We start from the raw sequence: 23,948 nt of genomic DNA, 5'->3' as shown, positions 1-23,948 counted from the left end.
CAGAATGTTCTCAGGCTCAACAGAGTGAGAAAAAAAAAATGTCATGAATAGATCAGACGTTAGGCCTATATCATGTACACCATCCTCTGCTTTCCACTCTTTCATTCTGTCTCATCTTTTCAACAGTCTGTCAGAGACGTGACCGACCTCCACGCTGGGCCTGCCTTTGGTGAGCAGGTTGGGCTTTGATGTGGCTGGTCAGTGTAAATTCACCCAAATAGTTGAACGTACATCTGATAGAACTCTAGACCATCACAGAACATTCAGGAACACCACAGCATTCCATTTCGCCACCTGAGTTTCCAACACTACATTCCAACAGCGCCGTTTTCACACGCCGCATCCAGTCGGGAGGGGGCATCATGTCAAAATATTTAATGGAGCTTTTCATTCAGCCTAAAACCAAAAGCCATGGTCAAACCACACATGCCAAATACAAACCAGACCAAAGTCAAAGGAAATAGATGCAAGTAATGGCGAGCCAGCCAAGAGTAGAAAGCTAGGCAAGAACAAATTGGAAAGAGGACAGAAAATAGGGACTGGAAGAAGAAGCTAGAATAACAAACAAGACTAAAGGTGCAACGGCACTGGAATGTTTTTAGCCAGAGTCTCCTCTGGCTTTCTTTCTTGTTGCAGCTGTTGATGAGCTTATAAAAGCCATCTGAGGCAGAGATGGAGCAGAATGTGGGAGCAGCGAGAAAAGAAGAAGAAAGCAAAAAGACTTGCCCACACTGACAGGTCCAGCACCCACCATCTGCTCACAGAGACACTGCTGCCTTGCACTTCAGCTTCTGGCTCTTCCTCATTGCTCCAACCTGCTCACCTGCTTTCCTGATACAGCAGACCTGCTCAACTGCTGCAAAGCTGCTTTGTGCTTTTTAACTTTGCATTTACAATATATGCAATTTGATTTGACTCTGTACGTCGCTGAACATTCCACTTGTGTTAGCAACAGGAAAATATGGCAAAGAACATGTGTATCACTAAAAGGTTGCTATGGATTGTTTGTTTGGTTTTGAGCGTTTCATTGAACACCAGAGGTGCACAGGCCGCCATATACCGCCACACAGGTATGATATAATTTTCCTTTTACCAAAAATGAAGTTGATTTAGCATCTGAAGTTTGCTTCTTTAATTTTGGACCAGGCTAAGCTTTCAAGTATTGGAGGCATATGCATACCAACTAGCATTTTGCAGCCTGTCATATTGGTTGCCATGTTCTTGGACTCAAATTAGGCTTCACAATGGCCGCTACTGCTGTTTTCTTTTTATATACTTCTATTTAAGATGACAGTATGTCATATGTAAGCAAATCTGTTTCAGATCATTCCTCACCAAGCTTTATGAGATCTGAGGCAAGTGTGAGATAATTAGGCATGCAGCTTGCACAATGTTAATTGGTGGTTCAATTGCCTTGTAGTTGTGGTTCAATACACTATTAAATATGCCAAGCATTTGAAGCAATGGAAAAAAAACTGTAAATTAGATTTTTCAACCAATTATTGCCTTAATCATTTTATAACATGCGCATTGTTATCTATGGTGGGTCACAAGTTCCAGGCTCCACAAAGATGAAAACATGCTGAAAATTTTGAAACACTGCAAAAGAATTCACACCACCACACAGAAAAGTGGACACAACAATTGGGTGGAACCTTTATAAACAGTAGCAACAGCAACTGCAACATTCACAGTCGTTTCACAGGTCGCTCATGCCTCAAACACATGTTAAAAATGATGGTGACCTGCACTTTTTAAACAAGAGTTTAATGCACTACTACATTTTTAATTATCCCATTATGAAATGCCATTGGGAGACTAATGAAATGTTGAAAACTTAATAGAAATGGGTCTAGAGCTTGCTATAACCTAGATCTAATGCAACAGTCAAACTAAAACTATGTATTTGAAGTCAATTCGATTTTTATTGTTCTTTGAACTATATAAAATGTGAATAGCACACAGTGAAAAAGTCTGTCCAGGACTAAAGTGCATGAGCGCAAATGTAAAACATGAAAACCTAAAATATGGTGGAAATGCAGAACTTCTGAGATTCAAAATTAAAATGCCAGTTGGTTTCATTCAAATCCACTATACTAATAAAGGACACTTCACCAGACACGTGGTGTGGCCTTCATGGTTCCCTACTGTGGGAATCTGGAGAAAGGAGATGTTAAATTCTGCCTCGTTGCAGCACGTTACAACTAGCAGCTCTGTTGCATATTAACACAGATCTGGCGCCAATCATTTTAGATGAAGCAACAGCACCCTCTGTTGACTGACTTCACAGTCTTCTAGTGGAATTATCTCAATGCTTACATTGCTGCTGTATGTCGTCCCAGGTCTGTGTACTCATAAGGACAAGCTGTATGAAGCTGGCCAGACTTTCTACAGAGGATGTGACAAGTGCTACTGCCACAGTTCTGGCTATGTCTGCTTTCCGTAAGTAACATCATAAACACATTGACACCTTTTTTTTTGTATTTAAAGGCTAAGCACCACTTAATGGACCTCCATGAATATTTCACATTATTTTAGTCACTGACATATATAAGTATGAATTAAAATGTAAATAGCAGCTTAATGTGCTTTAAAACTGACAATTTTATTAAATTGACGGAAAAACCCGAGCTCGCTACGGAAATTCTTTTACGCCGCGGTAAAACACCGTTATGACAGTATCTAGCTAAATAACCAACATTATTCATGACAACAGCCTAGCAATAAGCTGAACTCAAATTTAGAGGTACCGTAAATGTGATTGAAGTCGAACTCGAATCCATCCGACACTATAAACCTCCATAATGTAACTATCACCCCGTAGCCGAGTCACCGAGTTTAGCGAGTCAAGCTAACGTTAACTAACACCAACTAAACGAGGCGAAGTGAGTGTCCTTACCCTGTTTACCTCCATGTTACAGAGGCTCTTGAACACCTTTCGTTGGTGTCCTTACATGCCCATATTGTTGGAAAAGCGCCAGTGAAGTGAGCTACAGATAACGGAGTGAGCGGAAGGTCCTTTCCAAAGTGCCCGTTTAAAGTTGACAAATTTAGTCCATCTTCTGGATATTTTGGGATCTTTGGGCCATTTGTGCACAGATGTCCCACTGTACATTGAATGATTGCAGCCAAAAACAACACAGCTTTTCGTCATTCTGCTTTAAATTAAGCGCAGCTTCTAGAGTTGTTGTCCACCATCTACGTCACAGGCAAGACGCCTATTAGAGTTTCCGAACACCGGTGGGGGGATTTTTAAACCTTATTCCTTAAACCTGGTGCTTAGCCTTTAAATGGCCAGCGTTTCTTCAGTCCAGCCCCTGACCAACACAATTTGTGTTTTGTCTAATATTTCCTTGATAAGTCAAGTGAATTGTATGTAGGTATGTGGCTGAAAGACAAAAGACGTTGATGTTCAAAGTCTCTGTGTTACAACTAGGAATGGGCGGTATCCACACTTCATACCAACACACGGCCTCAAAATGTTATTTCAGAATATTATTATATTTAGCTCAGCACAGCCCGAGAGTGCACACTAACACAGGTGCTGACGATAAAAACGTTCTACACTGTTTAGAAACAGAGCTGGCCAGCTAACAGGCACTTGGTTTAGCATACACACAATATTCCAACGAACTGAGGCTCAAAACACACACAATTAGAGGATAAAGTCTCATACCTGTGAGCATAAAGTCGAGTGAAGGGTCTTTGAGCATTTTTAATTTTTTTTACGATCATGTATTGGAGATACAAGGTGCATGAAAGTAAATCTCTCATTCCAGTGTTAGTCAACTTTTCTCTAAACACACTTTTCTTCCATTCTGCACTTACCTTTATTAGGCCCACAAAGCCAACCTCTTGGCCAAACAAGTGTCAGCGAGTGCCCACTGCGTGTGGCTATCGTGTTGTGTATCGGGACAATCCAGCAATGGAGTGCCGTGCCTACAGCTGGATCTGGTGATGCCTGCTCCTCACAATATGGAAACAAAACAGCAGCACTTTGAATTTCTGCTCAGCGGTTTTTCCTGTACATTTCGAGAATAAGAGCTGACAGATCACATATAGGAGCACTTGCCAACTGGGCCACACTTCTCTTTGTTACACTGACTCTTTAACGAAGCTCCAAGTAAAATAAAGCTTGTGAACTTCACTTGGTTTTAACTACCAAATGAATCTTTAACCAATCTACAGTTGTGATGTACTCTTTTGGTTTCCAAGTTCAACATTATAAGCCTTCTTATGGCCAATGACTTTTGAGCAGGGTAATAATATAGGACAGTGTGTGTAGAGAGATTGAGTGTAGGCTTGAGTGAGACAGACCTATTCAGAATGTCAAATTACACTGCTCAGGTATAGCTTCTTTAACATAACTTTTTAACAGTAAACTTTTTTTGAAGTGTTCCATTAAAGCTATTTTCAAAACACATTGTCATAAGATTTTATTTAAAATATGAATTACATGTCCCCTGCTTCCTATTCTTTGGAAGAGCAGGAGGGGTCCTTTACACAAAGCAAAGAACTATGCTATGTGTAAAAAACAAAATAATTAAAAAGAAAACGTTAAAAAATATATTTTAAGTGACTTTTTTTGAGGAATAACTTATTCCAAAATTCATCTCTGTACAATTTCACTTCCTGGACTGTGTAGCGGATCGGCGGTGTGGTCTAACAGCCTCAAGTGATAAGCTGTCTGAAACTGTGGGCTCCCGGTTAGACCTCAAATGACGAACAGGTCTGAAGAGAAAATATAGACACACACATACACTCTCCAAAAAAAGACACCTTTATAATTAACGCGACAAACACTTACCCTGCCTGGGAGAGTATCACCAGGACCTGTCCCTGGAGCAAGGCATGGGGTGATGTTCAACAGAGTGCTTGGTAGCCAGGCAGCCCATATAACCCAGCCAGGCTGAACTTGAAAAGGCAATGTGTTGAAGCCATGTGGACACACTACCTGGAATAGTCCAGACTAAGTGTCTGGTGCAATGCCCATTAGGCACAAGGTGGGGGCAAAGTGGCCCACATAACCTCACCGAGGAAAGGAGTTGGAGCTAATGTGGGAAGTTGAGCGATATCAATGAGATAGTTGGGCTCACCTCTGCACACATTGTGGGCTCTGGAACCAAACAGCTCGAATGGGGTTGGTTTCCCCTCCTACTCAAGAATTGCACACAGTCTAGGGTGCTGGGTGGGTGTGGGGTTACTCAAAACGCTGGCTGGTAGCTGTAAAGTTGCAGTTTGTCCCTGTAAACATGAGGGTCACAGAAAGGAAAACGTAGACAGTTGCATGTGCAAATGCATCTAACAGCAATTCAGAGTACTATACCTTCTTGGAGAATGGAGGTTGAATTCTGGAGGGTCATGGACATAAGAGGGGCTGAACTGGCCACTGATCGCATTCTGAAGTGAGCTGGATCAAATGGTGGCAAAACTACCAGACAGACCTGGTAGGCACAAACATATAGTGAGAAGGCTTTCAAGCTTGGCTGGCACAGGAGATTCCTGATTTACTCAATGGATACTGGCAGGCCAAAGTAAGCATGGCTTTGGCAGCTGCAGAAGCTAAGTCTAAAGCATGGGAAGAGCTTGGAGAAGACAGAGATTCCAGGCAACCTCAAAGAGGTTACAAATTGTCGGATGTGCTCTGGTAGTGTGGGGTGCCGGGTCATCTAACGCGAGCCATTTGGTCCTTGTACGCTTGGGCTGTGAGTAGCGTTCGCATCCTCTGCATTAAATCAGGCTTGTTTACTATGTTGTGGTCTTGCAGGCTTCTCAATGATGGAGGCTCCCAGCATGTATGTGAGCGGAGTGTAGCAGTCAGTAACAGTAAGCTGATCAAGCACCTCTAAATCTGAGGTTTTGGTTAGGCTTAGGGTTATAAAAACATCATGCTTCCTTCAGGTAGGGGATGAGAATCTATCCCAAGTGATAGAGTTCAACGACCTCAAGGTCTTTTTCATAAACGATAGGAAAAGGGATTGTGCAATCCAAAACTGCTATGGTAAAGTGGGGGCTGAGTGATAAAGCAAAAAACAGCTCAGGATGGAACAATATATCCTGAAGAAGCCAGTGGAAGTTGCAGCAGACAGAGACACCAGGGCTTCTCTCCTTGCCCTGTTGCCACTATGACCCTGAAATGGATTAAGTGGAAAAGTAGACGACGATAATGATGATATTACCCATTAATCCAACAATTTCACCTGTTAACACCAACCCCAAAAAGGAAATATCATGCAGTAAATTTAGTGTACTATATTTTTCTTGGAACAGTATATAACACATTTTATGCAAGTACACATGATCATACATAAATGTTTTCTTGGTTGTTAACATCTTTTCCTCTGTAATTAAGGTGCTGGTAAATTTTGGGTCATAAAGTCTTTTTTTCTTCTGAAGTCTTCTGTGAAAGACAGACATTCATGTTAATCAGTGAGTACCCTTATGTCTTTTCATAATTCATGAGGGGGAACTCTTATAGAAAAAATCAAAATATGTCCCAGAATGTGATAAAAACGAACTCTGCAAGGTCCTTTGACCAAGGGAGGAAAAATAAACAACAAAAAACATTTTCTGTAAATTTCCAGCCAACTGTAGATTTAGTCTCTTTCAGGTCCACTCAGCAGACTGTCAAGACATAAAAACTACAGTTCCCAAATTGCAACAGAAACATCCATTTCATTTTGTGAGATACTCCGTTCCACTCCGGTGGTCATCATGGCACAACACTGTGACCTCACTGTGTGTGACGAATATCAGACGACAGACAAAAGTACAGCATTCTTTCATAAAATAGACACTTCTGAAAGCAGCACTTTGCATTAGAAATACTTAGTATGAGACCCCAGCAGCAATCTTTTCTTTTTTTTTTGTCTGTCTTCTTTTTCTCCTATTCAAACCATTCAGCCACAGCTTCTCCTCCCTAGAGTGGCATACGGAATGCAAGGATTGGTCAAAGGGAGAGAAAAATAAATTCTCAAAAATACGTAAATAAAAAAATCCTGCAGGATTAAAAAAATAAAAATAATAAAAAATAAAAAATAAACCAGTAAGGGGAACAAATCCTATAACGGAGTTTAAAATATTATTTCTGCAGCTTACTTTTCAAAACAGTCCTGTGCAATCCTAGTCATCAAGGATTTTGCAACAAGAACCCCATTAAAAAAAAAAAAAAAATAGAACCAGTCCCATATGACAGCTATACCTCAGAACAGGCCTATAGTGGAAAACATGACACCAGGTTTCAAACAAACCTCAAATCAATTTAAACAAAAACTGAGCTATCGGCAGCACCATAAGATCTGTGGTTGTCAAGTATTACAAAGTGAGTCTACAGATGTGGAGAAACCACCAACAAAAATTAAACAAACCCAGAAGATTTATTTAATGAAAATTAAACAAGAGAACTGCCAATGGTTGATCCTGACCATCTTGTGTCGCCTAGAAAACTAGTGATTGACAAAATGACTGAAAAACTGAATGGAATGATTATGAGGACAAGGGGCTAAGTAAATAGATTTCAACTACAAGGCTATTATGAATGAAGCTAACAAACAAATTACTTGAAGGAAAATTCTGTTGTCAGCAAAGTCTTGCAGACTGATCTGGATGATGAAAATACTAATTGAAAAGCACCAAATGCTCAAGCCGACTGAAAAGGACCCAATATGGTTTGACAGTGTAAACAGGGATATTTTGTTTAGAATTTCAGCAGGAGGTGCCTGATTTTAAGTATTATTTATTTTGCATATTCATTCCGTAAATGTCAAAGCTTAGGGTAAATTTAAAATTACATATAATTATTTAAATGTTGATTCTTTACTGCCAAACGTCTAGGTACTGTTTAACCTCCACTGATTCCATAGACATTACACTATATGTAGAATGCAGAAATGCATTGTTTTTGGTGAAGAAGGAAAAAAAAGTATAAAAGAAAGAAGAGAAAGGAAGAAAGGAAACCATTGTTACAAGAGGTGGAGTCCATACTCCTCACGTCTGTACATCAGATCCCCTCCCCTTTCCCAGAGTTCCAGAGGTTAATCAAACAGTCTCTTACACTCACACAAACATACTTAGGGTCCTAATAGGTCCCAGACTGTGTCCGTACTCCTGAACCCTGCATAGGGGGCTGTTGTAAATGACGCTGTGGGTAGTGCTGTGCTCCTGAGGCAGAAAGAAGCCTGGAACTGGCCTGCAGCACCGCCTGCCCTGGACTGCTCCGCACAGTAGCAGACTGGACTAGTCTGGATCCGTGTGAAGGCAAAGGGCTGCTGTCTGTTTTGGGGTGTCCCTGGTTTCTGGAGGTCATATTAACAGAACCTGATAGAGTGCTGTTCAACAGACTGGCTTTGAGATGGCTGCCAGAGTAGAGGTGAGCCATGTCAACAGAACCTCCTCCACTGCTGTGATGGTGCAGGGCACCCCCTGTCTGTCTGGAGTCTGCTGAAGATGTTAGGGGTGCTGAGGAGAGTGCATCCTGGGGTAGAGGAGTTGGCGTGCCGAGACGTGTTGTGGGATAGCCCTGAACCACTGACGAAGAGGAGGGTGAAGAGGAGGTGGTAAAAGAAGGACGGAAAGGGGAGGAGCTCTGCTGGTGGTAGATGGGGCTTTCCAGATGTTGATGGGATTCTGACAAGTGAGGTGGCACCTGTAAAGCATTAAAAGAACAAACCTGAAGATAAAATACAAAACAAAAACTAATGGCTTTATATGCATTGCTTAAAAGTGGTTCACTTTGCTCATGAAAGTGTTTAAATCAGGAAAATAGATATAAAAATATTAAGAGCAGGTTTAACCCAAGACTAGAGCTGGGAACCACTGGCTTGAACTAAAAAATTCTTCCACAATTATACCTGATGTGGATGGACAGATGGGCTGTAACTCTGAGGACTCCTCATTGGGGAAGTCAAAGTTGAATTCTGAAGTTCATATCTGTCCACTTCCAGCCCATCTGTAAAACAACATATAATCTCTCATATACTCACTCGCCACAATAATTACATCAGAGAACAAGATAATTCAGGCATTTCATACCCATATCCTTGTCTCGGCTGTTACTATGTTCACTCGTTCCACCCTCTGGCCTTTTAAGGACTCGCTCCATCTTCAGATTGCCCCTAAGAACCCGCTCTAAAACACCCTGTCCCTCTCTCAGCCTTTCTACAGATGTTGGCACCATCCTAAAACCAGGAAGAAAAAGAGTATCTCTCTGTTTAGAGTGTATGTGTACTGTCTTCTTCAAGTAGGTGTGGGTATGTAATATCTTATTACCACTGGCTAGAGTCTGGCGCACGGGGGCCGGAGGATTGAGGATTGCTCCCTGTGTTGGAGCTGAGGTCTGGGGGACTGACTTCCTCTATCTGTGGGAAGGCCTGGTGGGCTGGAGACGAGAAAGAACTGTGTGGGGACGCAGTAGGCTGCATCAGTGAGCGGGACCCACCAGGGGACTCAACACTGGGGCAGAGAGTGCTGGGACGGGTACACATAGTGCCTCCAGGGTCATGGTCCCTTGCCCCCTGCTTCCTCTTTCTGTACTCCAGTAAAGAGACCTAGAGAAGAAATGTGTGATATATAAATATTGGCATTGAAGAGCTGCATGACAGACTCACACTCATAACCACATGCACAATAACTTAAAACACAATATCCAGGATGTAACATGTCACCATCCATTGGTTCTATGAGCATGAGTGGTACAACATGCAGAGGTAACCAGCACCAATTCAGAATGTGTGTAACCCAACAATACAAAGAATAATGCTCTCAAAAATACATGTATCATCAAATTGTACCTTGGTTAGGGGATGCTTCATGTCAAAATATGAAATGATTTATTTTTTGGTCAATTTAAATGTATATACACCCACACACACAAACACAGAATGTCAGAGTTTAATGAGGCAAATGTATCATTACATTTGATTATGATAAATGATCATTCCAGCTAAACCGCTCATTACAAACTTCAAAATCAAAAGGTACTAATAGAGAATGACACATCAATGTTCAACACAAGGATGCATGTGTATGTCTGCAAAGAAAAACCACAATACCCAATGGTCTTATGCATGTTAAGGGGATCTGGGGCATTACAGGGAAAGAGGCGCACTCTGTGCTAATGCAAAACAATATTCACATGCACACTTCTAGATGGAGGCCATGTATGTAATATTCACCATATTTTGCCCTGGCTTGAATTCGCCCCTTACAGTTAATGCCTGGTAACCAGGCAAGCCTGACAGCTGACTAACGCCACTCCCCATGGCTCTCTGCCTTGAAAAAAAGTGGAAAAGAGAAGACTTGGCAAAATTTTCATGGGGACAACTGATTGGAATGCATGAGGTATGAGGGAACTGTAGGAGAAAGGAGGACAGAACAAACCATAGTGTAGGAGTTTTAGCCTCTTTTTTGGCTTGATACTTGAAAGAAAAAAACAACTTCTGTGAAAATCCTTGGGTGCAACTCTGCATTAACCTTTTAATTCATTTTAATTTAATATAACTGATGCATTCTAGAAAATATTTGAATCAGTTGCTATATTACACTGTTGTTGCATTAACAGCCTACAATTAATCTTTTCTCTCTGTAAATCCTAATCAAAGTAATTTAACACTGTTAGATCACATGATGAGTCATAGTATTGATTTCAGCTGTAAGAGCTCCACAGTGTTACCTGGTGCTTTTTTACTTTGATATTTAATTACTGCTAGACACTGCAGAAAATTCTGGATTGACAGAACAGTGCTACAACTTGTGTTTCTTACTTTGAACAATGCCAAATTAACAGGGAATATTTATGTCCACTGTAAATGACCTCTCTCCAGTTAATGGGAAAGTTCTCTGGAGATGCAAGGAGTCCAGTTAGGTCTGCATGCCTTATAGCTCAGTGGAGCAAAAGGCATTGCTTTGACTTTCTGCACAAGGGAGATGTTATAATTCAGTGAATGTACATTTAATGGATAAAAAACAACATTTTCCAATAAAAGCATAAGGGGGTTGTAGATATCAGTGTTTTAAAGTATTCTAGTATTCTGTAGCATAAAAGCAGTGTGTTGAATTAAAAAAATAAATAAAGGAATAATTACAATAAAAATCAGCTCAAAATTCCTCAAACCAGTCAAAGAATATTTATTTGAAGTCTTATGGTCTACATTTATTATTAAGTTGTGCTATTCTAATATCTAAAGTGCAAAAACAAAACAAACAAAAAAAGAATGAAACAAGCTACAGACACTAAACATGTCTTGGGTGATTGACAGCCCATAGCCAAAAGGTCACGCCGTCAATGTTTTTGGCTGAACGAGTCCTTTACAGCAAAATATTTACATATTAAATCAGACACATATGGTGATGACACCAGGAAATGTTTGTACTTGCCTTCTTTTTCTGTGGTGGGTTGCTGGCATGAGGTGGTGTTCCACTGTCTGGGTAGCCACCCCCAAAATGAGGCTCTGGAAAGGGCGAGAGAGAACCAGAGCCTGTCTCAGCATGTAAACCCTGGCCACTCACAGTGCTGAAGTAAGACTCAGCAGGAGAGAAGCTGCCTTCTGATTGGGAGTGGCGCCGGTCAGTCACAGGGCCAGTGGTCAGGTTGGCATTGAGGGGAGAGCAGGTGTAGATGAGGTTGAACTCTGTCCTAAAGACCTGTTCTCGTGTTTGAGCCTCATTTGTGCGTGAGCCCAGGGAAGCATCGCAGGCATTGGATACTGGCGCTGGAGTGAGAGATCTCCCACCTCCACAGGAACCCAGCGTGTCTTGGACAGCCAGGGGGAAGTCGTCAGACACAGGCACAGGACTGCCAAGGCTGGAAGTCATGGAAAGTTCAGGGAAAGTGGCAATCCGTGGAGTATCAAAATCAGGCCGCAAACAAGGCTAGAGAGAGTTGTGGAGATTGAGAGCAAGATATGAACACTTAAATACAGTATCATTTTAATATCTGGACCTACTAATGAAGTTAAGTAATTTATTTAAATAAAAAAAAAATATTCTAAACTCCACATCAATATTACAAAATATATGTATATTTTATCAAATATATTTTTAGATATATTCAAAATAAATATGGACTCTGTAAGAGAAAGCTAGGAACCACCCTGTGTGTGTGGGAAGAAAGAAAAAATTAGTAGGGAGATGTGAGCTGAGAACTTGCTTTTAGAGTGAAAACGTGAATGTGGCTAACAACAGCTAAAAAAAACATAACGTGATTCAAATCATATTGCCTACTCTGTACTGTACTAACGTAAACATTTGCAATAGTTTATCAAGTGGTCTGCTTAGAGATTTGATCACCATTGAATAGTTTTAAATATATATTTCTTCGTTCTCAATTCTTTATAGTTTTCTTCATCTACAAATCTGTTCATTATTCTGGATGTTCTTTTTTTTTAATCATATATGTCTTACCTCTGGAGAGAGAGACTCTGGTCTGTGTACAGGAGACGTCTCAGGAGATGAGATGTTCTGTGGAAGATAATTGTAAATACTAATTCAAGTCAACTGCTACCCATTCAGAAAGAAACAAGTGTTCCTAAACACAATAAAAATGTTAATTGCATGTAGAATACCACACAAAAGATTGGGGTAAAATCTTAAAAAATAAGTGCTGCAAAGGGTGTGATGCCACAGAAGAGCCAATTTTGGTTCAATAAAGAACCCTGCTTGTTAAAGAGATGGGTGAGAGAGGACTTTGTGGAACCAAAAGTGGTTCTTCTACAACAACACCCAAAGAACCTTTATTTTTTTTAAGAGCTTAAAGGGCTCAGTGTTACAGGTGTGTGTGAATGCATGTATATAGTTTAGGATGCAGTAGAATAGCTTGCTGGTGGTGATAATGGAGGTAAGGGGTGGCTGAACCACAACTACACATCTATAGTGGAAAAACACAAATAGATCAATATAACCATTGTAAGAGATCTAAATTGTTTACCTCAAACTGCAAAGGTGTGTTGCAGCGGCTGGGGGAAAGAGATGGAAGTGGGGAGTAGGGTAGCATAGCACCATTCTGCCTCTCTTCCTCAGCTCCTAAATACAATGAACAGGAGAGGAGTGGGTGCATTGAGCTCATGGAGGGTTCAGAGGGCAGTGGCGGCGTGATGGGTGACAATGGTCGCATCAAAAGATCGAGAGGTGGAGCCACTGTTTCGGGTGCATACTTTGACTTCCGCTTTTTAAAAGGCGCTGTCAGTTCTAAGCAAGGAAAAGTCAAGTGAGACAAGAAAAGTAAGAAGAAAAACAAATCCCACAAATGACTGAATTATTTAAAAAATGCTTAATACCAGGTCTGGATGTAAGGGAGTTTGTGCTGCTGCTGTTACTTTGGTGTGAACAGTTGGACTCAGTTCCATCCTCCATAGAAATGGATGACATGTTCTCATCCTGTGCCTGCTTTATCCATCTCTACTCAAATTAAGAGAAAAAAATATCCATGATGACACCATCATAAAATGTCTGGTATTACCACACACACATGCACATTTGCTTAACACCATCACTATTCTAAATTCTACAATGACAACGTCACAAGTTGGATTCAGGTAAATAAAACAAACAAAGAAATAAATATGGATCTAGTGCTTAATATGTCCTCAACACTACAATGGAAACTAGGAAGTGCAGCAAAACGACCTCACTTGCTCACCTTCTTGCATGAGCCATAGGCAGGGTCGACTGTAAGTGGACGGCGACGTCTCTCTGGGTTGAAGGGCGAGCCAAAGCGGATGTAGTGTTTGGGGGTGGTACAAATGAGGGGGGAGTGCGAGAGGCCTGGCAGCATGTTCAGCGTTGTGGCCAGAACAGTTGGGTCAGTTGTAATACGCAGCGGACGTTCCACAGGCTCCTCCACACGCTCTGGAACCTTATCATTCAGCCACTCAGTCACTAGATACTGAAAAGATCAGAGGATTATAGCATGGCAGAACACAATTATGATGATACTCCTATACCATAAATTAAAGACTGAAATTTAATCAAGAACAATCATCTTTCTTCTATTGCATTACCGTATAGTTTCACTCCTCCAACACACCTGCTCTAGTTCAAGGTGTGATAATTAGCTAATGATATAAACGGTATGTCAGAGTAAGGAAACTATTAAACTCTGGACTTCAAAATTTCAAAGGTTATAGGGAACTGGGGTAAAGACTCCATATGTTCCTCCTAGACAGCTAAACATTACCAGATGAAACCACACCTTTTTGGTTTTGGGGTATCTCACACTGGCTTTGCTGCCCAGTACTGCAGATGTTGCTCCATAGCCATCTCCATCCTGCAGTTGCCCAGGCCCCAAAGCCCCATCCCCCAGACCCAGATCCCCCAGGCCAGCTGCACTGCCGCCCTCTTCTCCTCCAGCTGCACCGGCCTCTGCTGCCTGCTGAGCCAGCAGAGCTTGTCGCTGCTTCCGTGCTCGCTGTGCTGAGCCTGAGCGATAGCGTGAGATACGGCTTTTTGGCCGTGGTTTGGTGGAGCGAGCTGGGGGAGCTTTAGGGGCAACATGAGGTGCAGAAGTGGCCTTTTCTGACTCCACTGATGTGGCTGCTTGGTCCTTAGATAGGGAGTGAGAGATGGAGAGAAAGAACACATGCAAGCATATGATTTTAACACTTATTATTTTCATACATAACATGGGACATCATCCCAAAACAAACAGAGAAATAACACGTCAAGTTAAAGTACAGTCTATTAAATATCAAAATATTTGACAGAAAAGTTTCCCAAAAATGAAAGAGACAGTAGAGTAAAATTCAGGTCTCTAACAGCATCAGTTTTGGAATTTTGCATATAATTATGAGATCCCTTAATAAATTACACATTAATTCTACAAATAAATAAATAAACTCTAGTTTTATTTTTGTTGTCATTTTTGGTTTTATAACCACTTCATAACAAGACATCACTTGGCACAAGGGAACAAAGCACCTTGAAAAGGGACGTTCCAAATGAGCGTTCAAGCTATTTTCAAATGTAAAAAACACTGCATCAATAGTATATATTTCATGACATTTAACTGGGTACATCCATTTACATGTTTATATTCTGTGTTTATTAAAAAAAATCCACAAAACATACAAAAAAAAAACACTTATGGAGCAGTCGCAAAATAGGGACTATTTCTAACTGAAAGAGTATGCTACAAACCAGTTCCATGAAGTGCTTCACATTTAAAAACTCACTGAAATGAAAGATGTCCGTCGTGTGCTAACTCCTCCTGTCATTCCTGCGTTTGGTCCAGGGTTGGCCAGTAAAGGAGAGGAAGCCCCACTCTCATCGGGCTCCATCCCTTCCTGTTTGGTGTCATCAAGCCCACCACGCTCCATGCCCTGGGAAACACGCTTTCTTCTCCTTTCCAAATTTTCAAACACATGCATGATGGCCTCAGCCTTCCGGTCCTCTCGTGACTGTACACAGAACAGTTAAAATCTAAATACTAAGTGATGCACAAAAATCAACTACAATGATTTATGAACTATTGATCATAAGCCTTTTCTTTACCCGTCTGCTTGATATGAGGGCTCCAGTTTCGTCCACCTCCTCATGCTTCATTCCGTCAATAAAACCCTCCTAAGACGCCACAACAACAACATTTCATTATTCTGACAATGACCATCATAATATCATCTGTAGAGGTTCAATCTCTACATTCTAAACCCTGCCATCCATCAAATATCTTTTCTGAATAACTTCGGACTGTTTACTTCCTTACGCAACTTTGCAAATTGAGAGCAACATTTTGCTTCTCATCTAATTTAACACAAATGCAATTTCTAAACGGTTCCTCTTTAAAAAAAGCTCTGGTCTTTTTCTCTCTCCATATACACACACCTCTGCATCACTGGCTCCCTGTGTTTCACCATGTTCATCCAGAAGCAAGTTGCTGTCATCAGACACACTCCCAATGACCCCACACCCTTCCAATTCTCTTCGTCTGGCCCGTCTCCTGCGGGTTTCTGCTCCTGGCAGGGTTGGCAGGGCGTGCTGTGGTGGGGGCAGCATAGACTCTGACGGACTCTGATTATGCTTTTGCACTGGGCAGTTCTGATTGCCTTTATGACATGCACAATCCACCTTATAGTTACTGCACAAAAATGGAGACAGAAAAGTCAACACGAAGCTTTAAACTTAGCTAGGAATCTAATTAATGTAAATGAAAAACAAGGTATGGCAACAAAACTGACCAGCTGTTGAACTCGTAGTCAAACCCAATTGTAACTTCGGAGTCCTTCGAGATTTGAGTAACCGCATAGATACATAGGTGAATCATCCCTTCTGCAATCATATGCCGTACCTGTGTGGACATTGTGTGAGACTATAATTTACAGACACAGTATGCGGTCATCTAAATCTAATGTAACATTTAGATAATCAATGTTTACTAATCACTCCTGCCCTACCTACCCACCTCAGCATTGGGAGTACAGGATCTCCTAATGAAGCGAGCATCGTTTCCAAAGGTTCGAGCATCCACACACATTTCCACCTCATTAAACTTTGAGTAGAACAGGACAAATGGGTAGGGCCTAAACAAGAAGAGCACACAAAGAGTAATTAGTGTTTGAAAAGGTCAAGGGGTACGGTAAAGAACTGGCCAAACATCAGGTCCTGTACTAAAACACTTATTTGTGAAAATATAACCACACAAAAGGTTTGCCACTGAAAAGGAGTACTGTTATATGATTTTTTTACAAAGACAGACAACACCAACAGAGAGACACACAAAAACGTACTTTTTGAAAAAGTGGCCGTTGACCTCAAATTGTTGTTTAAGCATGACTTTGCCTCTGTACTCGATGATCAGTGTATCAGGCTCCAAGTCACGTGCTGCTCGCAAGATCTTCCGGTGCTTTTGCACGCGAGTTACACGGCCCAGCTGTAACTACACATGCATATGCACTGTTAATAATCTTGTATTGGTCCTTCCAAAACAAAGACAAAGCTTAAAAATTTACAAACAGTGCATACAACTACTTTTTAAACAGTGTCAATTTTGTACCTGCATCTGAGAGCTGAGAACAGTGTTGTTACAGGCCAGCTCAGTACGATTGATTGTGTCCATGGTGAGTGCTGGTGGGCTTGGTGAGTTTTTGTTTGCTGAGTGGTGGAGTTGGAGGAGAGTTTGAACATCAGCACTGTACTGGTTTGCTAGGGCTTCCTCATATTGGTCTGTCCACTGTCTGATACGCGTCTCCCAACCTTCAGCTGTGTTTTCATCCAACACACTGGCCTCACTGGTGGAGTTCTAAGAAAAAGAGTGGGGATTTTTAATTATGAAGTTGCAAATACACTACTTTAAATTGAATTAAAACATGAAGCCATTTGTTGTTCTACAATTAAAGACACTAATCCAGCTGTTTCTCTGTATTACTTTCTTATCCGTATTTCACCCTGCTTTTCAATGGTCAAGAACTCAACAGGACCACAACAGAGCATGTATGATTTTGGTGGTGGATCATTCTCAGTGCTGCAGTGACACTGAAAGTGTGGTTATGTGTTCGTGTGTGTTGTGCTAATATGAATGGATCAGACACAGCAATGTCTGCTAGAGTTTTAAAGCTTAGTGTCACTGATGCATGGAGAATAGTCCACCAACCAAAGATTTTCAGTCAAAATCCTGTGTCCACTAATGAAGGACTTGAGGATGAGCAAAGTATGTAACATGGAGACACATATGTATTATGGCAAGAAAGGTCCCTTGACTTTAAATCTTAACTTACAGGTGTAAATTTTTTTTTTTTCATTACCAATTTTTATTGTCTCTTCCCTCCTTGGGTGTGTGCTCTTACCTTCATTCTCAGGGATTTTCTGGAACCCTCTCTAAAGGCCTGTGGAATAAAAGAATTTAGGTCACAGAATGTAATATTTGTACAACTGGAGTACAATGGGCTTGAAATAAAAGTGTCTGACCAAACTTATCAGTGTGAGTGGGAATGTGTCCTGAGTGTACGTACCTTAACCTTCTTTGCTTTAGGGGTGGCTCGTGTTTTTTCTGTACTTTTCTTCCGTTTCTTGGCTTTGCTGCGTTTGACTCGGTTGACGGTGAGGGTGATGCTGGTGGGTGTGTGTTGGGTGGCTGTATATGACACTGTGGCTGCTGACACCTCCTCATCCCCACTTTCTGTAGCGCTGCTTTCACCTACTGTCAGCAGACACAGTACATTTTATAGGTGTGTATGCTTTTCCAACAGTGTGGTTAGATTGCATGCGTTTCCTCGCATACCTGACACATTGTCTGCTTTCCGGCGTGGTCCATCCAACCCTTTCCTCCTGTCCAGACCCCTGTACAAAACACCCCATTGAGACAGTCAATCAAACACTGCAGATGCACTCAGATATCTTAATGTTAGACATTGCATGCAGATATGATATATAAATCATTTAAATGATATCTTTATAAGAGAAGGGAAAAACCTTTTTAAATTTAAATGAACATCAATGTAAAAGGCTTTACTCCAAGTAATTTTGGAGCATTTCTATTGGTTCATTCATCATTTAATTCTCACACAATATGAAGGAGAGTGAGAGAGGGATTACAGCTACTTTGTCAAAATTATGTAGTTCACTAAGAATCAACCAACATGGAGTGTAAACATTTGTGATTATGTTCAAATATTTCAATAAAATAAATCAAATACATGACAGTATACATTTTTTTCAGTCCACACTTTAAAGACTACAATGAGGTCTTAAACACAAAATGCCACAAAATCATCTGCTGAAACCCAGTGCTGAGAACAGTTTAGGTCAGTGCTGTACTCTCCTTACCTGCAGCTCTCACATTTGATGAGGTAGCCATCTGACATGAGCCGGCACTGGCACCAACCAGACGGCACAACGCCCTCTTCCTCCTCAGAGGAGCTTTCGCTATCGGCAGAGTTGTCGGGGTCATTGGTGTGAAAACGGGATCTGGGGCGGCCCAGAGAGCCATTGAGTTCCAGACGGGGGATGATGGTCTGAGAGAGCGGGGAGGCAGGAGGGGTGGGAGGGGGCGGCGCTCCATAGTTATGATCCTGACAACACACAACGGAAGACTGTTGCATCTTCAAACAATGGTGTTCAGGCATGAGAGAGAGAGAGAGACAGAAGAGAGAAGACGATACAGAGAGACACAAAAGAAGGAGAAAGGGGGGGTGGGATGGAAGGGGGGAAAGAAAAAGGAAGTAGGCGGGAATGAAAATAAAACGTGGCATTCAAAAATCATGCAAGATTCAGAAGTTATTCAGCAGTGTGGTATTTAAACACAGCTCTAATATGTTTGGTGTTAGGCACATTAAAATGAATTAAGCATGGATTTGTATAGTCCTTATCATTTTAGCAAATAAATAAATAAATAAATAAATAAATAAATGCAATATAAAGACAAGCAAAGAGTAAAACTGCATGTTAAATTTGTACTTTACATTATCATGCAGTACATTAATATGTAAAAGATCCTCACATATGTTCAATCCTTTCAATACAGTTGCATGCTATGCAAGTGAAGCAAAACTCACAGCATAGGGGAGGCCGCGGTAGCCATGATTCTGTGCGCTCCCACAGCTGTGATTAGAGTAAGTCTTCTCATTCACTGCAGGGCTCGCTTCCACTGACTCAGGACTAAGGAGGAGCAAGTAAGAGACAACGCAAAAATATGTTTTTAAAAGGTTACAAAACGTATAATATCAGCACTGAAATAATTTCAGAAAGGCTGTGCAGAGGCTAATAAAATCAGGAATCAATAATATGTCGCCTAACGATTGCAGAACTAGCCACTTGGTGGCAGTACTGCCCTAAAATGACAAACGTGTTGCTCTAGAAGGAAGAATGGTTATGGTGCTCTTATGTAACCTCCAATGCCTATCAAACTGGACCTCTTCTTTCCCAACATAAAACCCTGCAAACTGAAAGATAACAGGATAGCTTCATCTGAATCTTTTTTTTTCCCGAAGAGGATTCATATTTAACATGAAATGTTTGAACTGCCAGATTTTTAAAAAGATACACAATTTGTTTTTGTCAGTAACTAACTGATCATAGCTGTGTTCAATGCTCAACCATAGACAGGGGTACTGCAAGAATTTGCTATTACCAATGCAAGAAATCACATCACAACATCAGATAACATGCGCACTTTCAATTTTCAGACCATTGCTTTATGAAAAAAAATATAGAAATTGTGTTTTATGTGGAAATGTTGTTTGAGGGGTTAATGTTATATTACCATTAAACATTTTACTTAATGTTTTATTACCATTTAATCTATTTGGTTACAAATCTTAAAGTACAATACACATTATTGACCATTCTGCAGAAGTTAATGTCTTGGCCTGTGTCAAAATGCACATTTGTACGGGTCTTTGTGACTCTTAAATTCAGAACTTTAATCAATTCACAAGATTTTATCAAGCCATTTAAGACATTAGCTTTGTTCACATTATAGGTCATTTTACAAGAACTGATTAGAAACAGGTTTATTACAGCTCATACACAAGACATTTTATCAGATTTTGAGGGGGCAAGTGTTTACATCCACCAACATTCTGAGGGATTTTAGAACCTGATTTAAAGACATCTAAGGGCGGCACGGTGGTGCAGCAGGTAGTGTCGCAGTCTCACAGCTCCAGGGACCTGGAGGTTGTGGGTTCGATTCCCGCTTGAATGTCTGTGAGGAGTTTGTGTGTTCTCCCCGTGTCTGCGTGGGTTTCCCCCCACAGTCCAAAAAAAAAAAAAAAAAAACACACGTTGGTAGGTGGATTGGCGACTCAAAAAATTGTCCGTAGGTGTGTGTGTGTGTGTGTCTGTGTTGCCCTGTGAAGGACTGGCGCCCCTCCAGGGTGTATTCCTGCCTTGCTCCCAATGATTCCAGGTAGGCTCTGGACCCACCACGACCCTGAATTGGATAAGCGGTTACAGATAATGAATGAATGAATTTAAAGACATCTATAAATAAAAATATAAAAAAAAATATATAATAGAAAATAATATATATAAAAATATCAGCAGAATCTGAAACATGTTTGGAAAGGGGTCTTAGAGCAAAATGTTGTGTGCTGGATTTCAAGGTCTTTAGCCCAGGCGTATGTAGGCTTATGGCCTTGACCTCATATGCATGCACATGAAATGAGTAGCGGTACTCACTCCGATCCGGCGGCCATGTCTGTGTAAGGTGTCTCAGGTGTGGTGACTCCCAGTGCGATTGCTATGCTCATGACGTCAAGCACAGCGCCGCAGGGGAAGGGGGAAAGGGGGAGGGAAGAGGGGATAGGGATGAAGGGACGGGGGAAAGGAGGAGAGGAGGGGGGAAGGAGGGAAGAGGGGATCACAAGGTCTGGATGGCCGCGACAGACCACTCCACAGGGGGGGTGCCGCAATGCCCCTCACAGCATCTCACGCACATCAGGAGACCTAGAAAGAGAGAGCGAGAAAAAGAGAAAGAAAGAGAAAAATTATACACAGCCAATCCTAGCATACCTAATTTTGAATGTCATTACATGTAGTCTGACCACAATTCCAACAAATTTTATAAAACGAAAAAAAACTTGGTTTAAATACTTGATTTTTTTATTACTACTACTACTACTACATTCCAATAAATACACAAGCTTGTTTAACTGTAGGTTTTTTTTGTTAAAAGACAAAAAAAACCCTGCTAAATCCTAGAAATCCAAAAGTAAAAGTAAAATTAAACTGAAAAATGGAAACTTTTCATAAAATGGATTTCACAAGATCCTACTTAAAACCTGTAGGCTAAGATTAGGCCTGTAACTGCAGCTCTTGCGGTCTGAAACTTGGAACTATTTCAAACAGCATTTTTACTGTAAAATCAAGAAATGTTCAGCATGGCATAGATGTTTAAGATAATATTCCTTCTAAAGGAATTTACTGTACAGTTGCTCCTCTACACCAGATTCTCTGGGGCACACTTAACACGCAATATAAAGTGCCTTTGTCACACATTACCAGGGGGAATTCCAAAAAACTGTCAAGAGGCACATGATTAATCTTAGAGAGCTATAATTAGATTAAACACACAAAAAACAGTAAAATCTCAAAATGAACATTTAAAAAACAGCTTTTTTTTTTTTTGTTTAAGTTTTGTTTTTCTGAATAAATAGGCTTGTTTTAGCACAACGCTTCAGACACCCAGAGATGACCTCACCCTGAAACTATTAGGCTATTCACTGGCTCAGCACAGCTTCCTGGATCTGACCAAAACTTCACAGTAGGCTCTTCCTGCTGTGACATCATAAATCAATAGCAAAGTTTTCACCTGTTCCTTACAGCCTACATCTTCAAATTAATATAACTGTACTAACAGACTAACAAGGGCACTGTAAAGTATCTGTCATTAAGCACAATCTTTTCTTTATTATAGTTCTGAAAATGAGGTAATACTATGTGTAAGCTTCTAAATAAAAATAGCATTTAAGCCAACATTCAGCAGATTTTCAAACAGGTCTTCATTAATACACACCTTGAATCAACTTTAAAACAACTAACCAACCATTCAATGTGCATAAAAATGTAACAAAAATGAAGAGAACTCTACTATTGCACAAATTCATATTTTCAGAGAGCCTCTCAATTAAAATTAAAGGCAGAAGCTGCTGGAGAACCTGCTTTGGTTTAGTGAACTAAAGCAAGTTAACTGAAGCAAACTAACAAGCAGCAAATTTGGATTAGAGTGTTCAGTTTATAGAACAGGGCTTTGCTCTTAGTCCCGAAATTTTCAAACACAAACCACTTCAGCTGAAGAACACACAAACTATTTCTGGAACAGGGGTCACAAAAAGGCGGCCCATGGTCCAGGTCCAGGTCCAGGTCCAGACCCAGACACTGTCCTATCCGGACCTGGACTTGTAACTGACAAATTATTAACAGCGGTTTAATTTTGAACAGTGTGTTTGTTTTAAGTGGCGGGACCTTTCTAGTCATTATAGTTATATTGAAATGTAATTGAAAGTGTAATTTGATTTGACATTCAGTTGTTAAATGCATAAAATGATGCTATAACATAAGGCTATTTTAATGTACAGGATATGGCACTGATCATATTGCAAGTTATACATTATGTTCTGGACCATGGTTTGGGAAATTCCCTCTAACTGGAACTTAATGAATTTTAATTAATTACCCCTATTGTAGATTGTCCTCAGATGCAGATCCTTCATTGTACAGAAGGGGCACAGAGCTGTATGTCAGAGGCATGGTAATTGTTTTATTTTTCTCAAAAAGTGACTGAAACCCACATACAAAAAATTATCCATACATTTTAGGGGACAGAATTTTTATGTTCAAATGTTAGGCTGAATCATCAATGCCTCTCAGATATTTATCTCTGGAACATTAACTAGTTTGTCAATGTTTAACTCATTTAGTCATCCCTAAAGTTGCCTGTCGGGCAGACAGCTTTCCTAAAGACTTAACATTATTTATTTACTGTTTGATTAAAACAGTTCCCTCTCAAATGAAAGGTTATGACAACTTTCTTAGTAATCCAAATACATTGGTTAAATAAAAATCGTAGATGGCAATTTTGGGAATATGTTGGTACCTGAAGAAATAAGATAAGCAGTTACAGATAATGAATTAATGTGTATATTATATATATCTTTATGAATGTATTTATTTTAAATAAATATATATTAATAATTGATGTGTGGAGCACAAGGGTACATGGCAATGTTGGAAGTATCTTGTTACCAGCAGTAATTAAGTAAGCAAGTATATAAAAGAGAGACACACACACAGAGAAAGAGAGAGAGAGAGAGAGACTTAAGGTGGAATTGTGTGTTTTGAGGAAAAGACGGTTGTTATTTTTATGTGGCTGAAGTTTAACTGCTGTAACTTCTTATTCACGGATTGAATTACCACAGAAACTCATTTGTAACTTGAGTTGTTTAGTTTTGTAGCATTTTCAGATTTTTGCTCTGTGTTTACTTCCCTGTGGTTCGCGTCTCACAAATGTAGTCAACTTTCAGCCT

General features: G+C 40.5%; 1 protein-coding gene across 3 annotated transcripts in view; it reads right to left on the bottom strand.

The window, feature by feature from the left end:
- Positions 1 to 6,777: 6,777 nt before the first annotated feature.
- The window catches only part of setd5 (SET domain containing 5), a 32,144-nt gene continuing 14,973 nt past the window's right edge, over positions 6,778 to 23,948 (bottom strand). Inside the window, exons 2-24 of one of the 3 annotated variants that reach the window (XM_066664799.1) lie at positions 21,103 to 21,369; positions 19,479 to 19,581; positions 18,751 to 19,025; positions 18,206 to 18,264; positions 17,937 to 18,124; positions 17,772 to 17,810; positions 16,982 to 17,227; positions 16,716 to 16,864; positions 16,391 to 16,508; positions 16,167 to 16,276; positions 15,814 to 16,066; positions 15,484 to 15,552; positions 15,165 to 15,389; positions 14,186 to 14,536; positions 13,634 to 13,879; positions 13,272 to 13,392; positions 12,923 to 13,182; positions 12,400 to 12,456; positions 11,374 to 11,868; positions 9,268 to 9,545; positions 9,031 to 9,176; positions 8,850 to 8,947; positions 6,778 to 8,644 (exon numbers count right to left, since the gene is read on the bottom strand). In XM_066664799.1, coding sequence (XP_066520896.1) covers positions 8,078 to 8,644; positions 8,850 to 8,947; positions 9,031 to 9,176; positions 9,268 to 9,545; positions 11,374 to 11,868; positions 12,400 to 12,456; positions 12,923 to 13,182; positions 13,272 to 13,392; positions 13,634 to 13,879; positions 14,186 to 14,536; positions 15,165 to 15,389; positions 15,484 to 15,552; positions 15,814 to 16,066; positions 16,167 to 16,276; positions 16,391 to 16,508; positions 16,716 to 16,864; positions 16,982 to 17,227; positions 17,772 to 17,810; positions 17,937 to 18,124; positions 18,206 to 18,264; positions 18,751 to 19,025; positions 19,479 to 19,581; positions 21,103 to 21,173 — 4,524 coding nt within the window. In that variant the 5' untranslated portion in view covers positions 21,174 to 21,369 and the 3' untranslated portion in view covers positions 6,778 to 8,077. The remainder of the gene's footprint in view (positions 8,645 to 8,849; positions 8,948 to 9,030; positions 9,177 to 9,267; positions 9,546 to 11,373; positions 11,869 to 12,399; positions 12,457 to 12,922; positions 13,183 to 13,271; positions 13,393 to 13,633; positions 13,880 to 14,185; positions 14,537 to 15,164; positions 15,390 to 15,483; positions 15,553 to 15,813; positions 16,067 to 16,166; positions 16,277 to 16,390; positions 16,509 to 16,715; positions 16,865 to 16,981; positions 17,228 to 17,771; positions 17,811 to 17,936; positions 18,125 to 18,205; positions 18,265 to 18,750; positions 19,026 to 19,478; positions 19,582 to 21,102; positions 21,370 to 23,948) is intronic. The other 2 variants (XM_066664801.1, XM_066664800.1) reach the window with 2 other exon arrangements.

The sequence above is a fragment of the Hoplias malabaricus genome, chromosome 3, assembly GCF_029633855.1.
Source record: "Hoplias malabaricus isolate fHopMal1 chromosome 3, fHopMal1.hap1, whole genome shotgun sequence".
NCBI classification, from domain to species: domain Eukaryota; kingdom Metazoa; phylum Chordata; class Actinopteri; order Characiformes; family Erythrinidae; genus Hoplias; species Hoplias malabaricus.
Note: the sequence above shows the minus strand (reverse complement) of the source record. Positions and strands in the feature narration are given on the sequence as shown.